At 36.5% G+C, this 6,351-nt stretch overlaps 1 protein-coding gene across 1 annotated transcript; it reads left to right on the forward strand.

Annotated features, from left to right (window-relative positions):
- The first annotated feature begins 903 nt into the window (after positions 1 to 903).
- Positions 904 to 1,961, forward strand: LOC115884355. The gene is made up of 2 exons (XM_030902912.1): positions 904 to 971; positions 1,392 to 1,961. Exon 2 carries the CDS (start codon positions 1,409 to 1,411, stop codon positions 1,904 to 1,906), a length of 498 nt encoding a protein of 165 aa, XP_030758772.1. The 5' UTR covers positions 904 to 971; positions 1,392 to 1,408; the 3' UTR covers positions 1,907 to 1,961.
- The last annotated feature ends 4,390 nt before the right edge of the window (positions 1,962 to 6,351 follow it).

The following is a 6,351-nucleotide window of genomic DNA, read 5'->3' on the forward strand; positions in this document are numbered from 1 at the left end:
ATGTCGGCAATAATTCCGTTCCATTGTAGTAAAAATGAGATCTTCGATCTTAACAAAAACTACAAATTGTAGTGAAATCTAATTTCTTATTTTTCCGAAATTCGACAACAATTTTGTCATAATCCACTTTTTCGAGACCGGAACATCCCCTGTGGACCCAAGCACAACATGTAGAGAACTCAATTGATGTTTGATTTGCCTTTACAGCACGGTCACAAATTCCACACATATACACGTCCCGCACGTGTCCGTCATATTTTCTCTCTTCCCTGATGATGACTTTATAAAATTGTCACAAGCTGCCCGACAACAGTTTCAATTACTACACCAACCATAAGCAAATTTTACTACAACTTTTTGTAGTACTACCTACTTACTACGACCTTTCCATTCCATGATTGTTGCAAGAGCTTGTTTACAAATATATAAGACTCATTGTTACAACAAAACCTGAATTTTTGATTAAACTAAGTATCAGTATAGATGCATTTATAAAAAACGTCTATACCTGTCTATGTGGCGAATTCATCTCTCCAAAAAAATCCTATATGGGTATTTCGCCACTGCAAGAAAATATACAAAATAAAATAGATATTTTTTGTAAACACTGCTGCGTTGGATGCATGGAAGATGGCTTGGAAGGAACGGTTTTTGTAGAAGTATCTGTTTTAAAAACTCCAGTGTGTTCTCGAATAAGGTAAACGTACCTATTATCCAGGCACCACCCCAATTATCGGCTCTAATTCTACATAATCTCAAAAAATAAGATATCTATGGCAAGATTATTAAATAAAAGTATTTCAAGACCTTCAGCGAACCTTTATCTACGCGTCGTCACCGTCGAACAACTGTTTGTCAAAATCGGTTAATTGTTACTCATTTGTTACTGTCAAAAATATACTGGTCAGATGTGGTCAGTTTGCGCTAAACTCTTGTATAAAGCGTTTCTTAGTGTAAGTGTTAAGAAACAGGTAAGCTATATTGTGTTATAATTTCTGAATAATGTTTGTTATAAGCGTTCAATTGGGTCTCATATAGTTAGGATGTATTATATTTATTAATTGCTTGTCAAAAACTGCTTTTCTGTAGCTTTTATGAGTTATTTAATGGGTGCCGATAATGGGTACATAAATATTAGTGAATGGTCCAATTTTTGGCAGATATGCCGATAATTGGTTATACACATTGAATAGTATTTAGGTTGATTTTGTCTTTAGCCCTTAACGTACCAAAAGAAGTGTTTGGTCATTCTATGGAATATAAAGCCACGAGATTTTACACCAATTTTCGGCATCCCTTTTTTTATTGGAATTAAACCTAACTTTGATATAATAGTAGTGCCGATAATACATACACTCACGTGCCGATAATTAGAAATCTAGTTTTTTCAGATTTAAATTACACGACAATGGAAATGGAAAAGAAAAAACGGATTCTCTATTCTGTGGAAGACCTAAATAAAGCTGTTAACGCCATTCGATCTGGAATGCCATTTAAAGCAGCTAGTAAGTTATTTAAAGTACCCAGGTCGACCCTACAAGATAAAGTTAAAGGCAGAACGGCTTTAGAGAAGAAATGTGGACCAGAAACCATACTAACAAAAGAAGAAGAAAATGTATTGGTAGCATGGCTATTTCGGATTGCAGCCTGTGGATTTCCTGCAACAAAAACAATGTTGTTAGATAGTGTTCAGCTATTGGTTAAAGAACTGAATAGGCCGAATAATTTCACAGACAATAGGCCTGGACGTAAATGGTACGAATTGTTTCTAAGAAGGCATCAAGAACTGGCTCCAAGGATTTCTCAAAACCTCTCATCTGCAAGAAACAGCCTTACAGAAAATCAGTCAGTGGTTCATAGAAGTAGGGGCCTTCTTAGAGGAGTCAAACTATCTTCGTATAACTGATGACCCTGGTCGCGTATTTAATTGCGACGAAACGGCTTTTTTCCTCAGTCCCAAAGGAGACAAAGTTTTAGTTAGAAAGGGTGATAGAACAGTTTACTCATTTGTAAGTAATAATGAGAAGAAGGGTCTAACGACTTTGGTAACTTATACTGCCTCCGGTCAAATTTTACCATCAATGATCGTTTTTAATTACAAAAGAGTTCCCAAATCAGTTGCCGAAAAAGTACCAGAAACCAGAACATTGGGGTATCGGAAAGTCAGAAAATGGATGGATGACCGGTGAAATATTTTTTGAGTACATCGCGAATATATTTCATCCTTGGCTAGTCGCCCAAAAAGTTCAGTTCGCCGTTATTTTGTTTTTGGGCGGATATACATGCCAAATACCAAATATTTTACGTTTATTTAAAAAAAACGTATTTTTATTTTATTTTATTTTTATATTTTTATGAAATGAATGTTATCATATTTTATTAAAGACTAAATAGGTCCCTAATATTAGTATTTAGTTAATAAGATTCAAATCATGCAATTCTGTGCCGATAAACGGATCTTATGTGTGCCGAAAATTGGAACATTAATTTATTTTAGTATGCCGATAATAAAAGCACAGCATATTTTGTATTTAAATGGTGCTTCTGGTACGCAAGGTGCTTAAGGTGCCGATAATAGGTACGTTTACCTTAACAGTATAGATACATTTATAAAAAACGTCTATACCTATGTGGCGAATTCATCTCTCCAAAGAAATCCTATATGGGTATTTCGCCACAGCAAGAAAATCTACAAAATAAAATAGATATTTTTTGTAAACACTGCTGCATTGGATGCATGGAAGATGGCTTGGAAGGAACGATTTTTGTGGACGTATTTGTTTTAAAAAATTCCAGTATGTTCTCCAATAGTTGCATTTCTTCTTACTGCGCCATACTCTATACAGAGCGTCGGCTACCTCTCGCATGTACTTGTAATGTGTGTCATCAGTTTTCCACAATTACACAGGACCTACAGTTTATCGCCGAATCCGAACGGCACTATTTAAGAAGTTGTACAAGGCAAATATACTCAAGGTGGTTTGCCATTGCCTTCCTTGAGTTGGCGGCTCGCTGGTCGCTCCATTTAGATAAATCAATATTTTTATTTAAATAAATAAAGCAACCGTACTGCCTGAGGATCGAACCCAGTACCATCCCATCTCCCGTACCGCAGATCGAAACACTACTGCTTGCGCTACGACCGGCCACACAGTTGCATTTAAATATTTTAAATAGTTTTTTCTTTATTCTTTGTATTTTTTGCTTCCGACGACGGAAAGAGATAAACTTTCCGAAACGTTAAGCATTTTTTTGTTCGTTAGGTAAATTTGTTTATCAGTAAACCAAGTAGTCTCCGTTGGAGTAACGCAGCAGTGTTTACAAAAAGTAACTATTTTATTTTGTAGATTTTCTTGCAGTGGCGAAATACCCATATAGGATTATTTGGAGACAAAATTAATTAGAGACGGGTTAGTGGAAAACGGAGATCATATTTGGATTCCAGAAGTCATTTTACATATGAATCAGCAAGAATGGTGTCATGGCCGAATTTTATCCAGGACCCAGGACCAGTGTTATTTCTTGGTTAAATCAAAATATCCTATGTAAGAGCAGTTACATTTGCTCTTAGTGGTTAATTTTATCAGTTTTTTTTTTCGAAATAGCAAATTGGCAACAGCGCCGCCTTCTGATAAGAAGACGTCGAATCGCCGCGATTCAATTTGCCGCTCCCTTGGCCACCGGCGGCGGCGAACTGCTCATTAAACGGTCCATTACGTTGCCGGGAACAAGTTTCTTTAAACGTCTTATTTGAAAAATGGTCGTCCGATAATGTCCGGTCCTCCAATAGGCGACGACGACCGGCCTGAGGCCTCCTACGTCCGACGGGCAGAATCAATGTCCATCGAGTAGCGTTTCGGTCATTCGGACCTTCGAGCTTTGGTATATCACAGAAAAATACTTGAGATTAACGTAGACGACCGTTGAGATTAGTCAGAAAAGGTTTTTTTTAATTGTCGTTTGTTATATCGTATAGGAAATTCTTACTGTTAGAACAACATTGTGTGTTAGAACTACAAGTCGCTACCAATACAACCAAGGTTTTATTGCTAGCAACCCGAGGTTACTTTTAGAACAATAACTACATCTAGTGAAAGCCAAGTGACTAACAAATTAGTGAAGGAATTTAATAGTTACTGATGGATAAAGAGGGCAAGGCTATACCTGTGCAAAGTCCAGAGAATGGCATGCGTTTGCATCACAGGAACCATGAGAACCTGCCCAACAGCAGCAATGGAGGTCATTCTAGACCTAACACCACTGCACATTGTCATCGGTAGATATGCCAATACCACGAATGATTAGAATGGTCACTAATGGAATCAGTACTGAGAGAATTGTCAGATCAGGGGCATGGAACACCCTCAAAAAGGAAATACCACTTCTGCAACTCCCAGTGGACGATATGCCAAGAATGTACAACTTTCAGAAACATCTCAATGTAGTATTAAAGAATAAAGAGGATTGGAAGAGAAAAACGTCTGTCCAGCAGTTAAAAGACCATACCATAACTTGGTATACTGATGCTTCCAAAACCAATGCGGGAACAGGGATCGCAGTATTTGGGCCGGGAACTAAATACTCCGAACAAATGGGCACCTACCCTAGCATCCTACAGGCAGAAATCTACGCTATCGAAAGATGCGTACAACTTATCTTAGATAGGAACTATCGGAAACAAGAAATAGCCATCTTATCTGATAGTCAAGCAGCGTTAAAAGCGATCAATTCAGTATCAATCAATTCGATATTGGTCAAAGAATGCACAGAGAAGCTGAATAAATTAGGCAAAGAAAACAAAGTCCTCCTACTCTGGGTGCCTGCTCACCAAGGGATAGAAGGCAATGAAAAAGCAAATGATCTAGCTAGAAAAGGAGCGAACACTCCATTAACTGGACCAGAACCGTTCTGCTTTTCAAGTGGTAAAACCAACTCAAAGCGGAACTCAAGAACTTGGAAGACTCCATCCGCAACCTGTAATGGGAATCTTACAACGGTCAAACACTCGAAGAAGTTTCTGAGGGCTTACGATCAAGAAAAATCAAAGATCTTCCTGGATTTAAGTAAAAACAATATCTCCTCAATGAATACCTCAGTAGATTGCAACTAAGAGAAAACGGCGAATGCAGATTCTGTGGGGAAAATGGGAAAACACCAGTACACCTCATCACTGAGTGCGACGAGACGACAACCATTCGTGCCATGAACTTTGGCACGACTGATATTGGAGATAGAGAACTACCCTCTATAAAACCGTCCCAGATACTGTCTTTTGTCAAAGTCCTGGGACTGTATGATGAGTTATAACTCAAGAAAGGGGGACACAATAGATATCTGTAAGGTCACAATGATTAACCCCCCTCCCATTCATTCTAAATTCTAAAAAAAAAATAGAATTTCCTTCAGAAAATAAAGTATTATACTTGTCTATTCTCGTAATAGGTATATATTTACTTAAAATCAAAATGAAGAAATCAAAAAAATGTTTAGTCTTCTTATAAAGTTTCAGTTGCAATTTCTGTCAGGCTTGCCTGGTCGTATATGTACTTCTTTAACATATTTTTCTGATTAATTAGTTTTAATCTTTTTTTTCAAAATAAATAAAGCATTATCTACTTATTACTTTATTAAGTAAAACAGAAAATTATATTAACATGGCAAAGATTATTTCCTTAGCTGATAGCTGATAAAAGCGTTTAAAATTAATTCCAAAATTCCAAAGCTACAATGCATTAGGGTAAAGGATAGTTCGATTGGTGAATTCGAAAATTGGTTCTAGAAGTGGAAAAGACCCCGAAATAAAACTGGATTCCCAAGAGAAGGGGTGATATAATTTTAAGGAAATGGGACAACAATGGTTAGGATAGAATTCGTTTTGCTTTTTAAGTTTGGCGTAAACTGGCAGTGTCTTTTGAAATTACGAGATAACAGATACCTAGAGAAAACCTTTATTATAAAACTTATAAAGCTACTTACCTATACTTGGTGTTTCAAAAAAACATGTGCCATCTCTCGTGGGGAGATTCCTCGTTAAAACGTAAAAAATAAAAAATAGTACCTATTTTCTTCTAGAATCTTTATTATAATATCATTTATCGATATATTTATGTCTTTATTTTAGCACATTAAATAAATAGAAATAATTTAGAAAAGCCATCAAAATAAACTTATTTCACACAAGTTTAAACACATGGACAGAGACATGGATAGACGCCAGAAATATTTCAACGACTATTTATCACACATAAAAGACGGCTCGTTCGCAAAGCTGTCAAAAACTAATTGACAATAGTCTGGAAAGATAAATGGAGAAAGGGATTACATAATTAAGCTTGCTATTAGAAAATGAAA

Source organism: Sitophilus oryzae, unplaced genomic scaffold (assembly GCF_002938485.1).
Source record: "Sitophilus oryzae breed Bouriz unplaced genomic scaffold, Soryzae_2.0 scaffold_227_pilon_pilon, whole genome shotgun sequence".
NCBI classification, from domain to species: Eukaryota; Metazoa; Arthropoda; class Insecta; order Coleoptera; family Curculionidae; genus Sitophilus; species Sitophilus oryzae.

Bases quoted from the DNA above. Each gene is read 5' to 3' on its own strand.
- LOC115884355 (XM_030902912.1), top strand. From the start codon at position 1,409: ATGGAAATGGAAAAGAAAAAACGGATTCTCTATTCTGTGGAAGACCTA.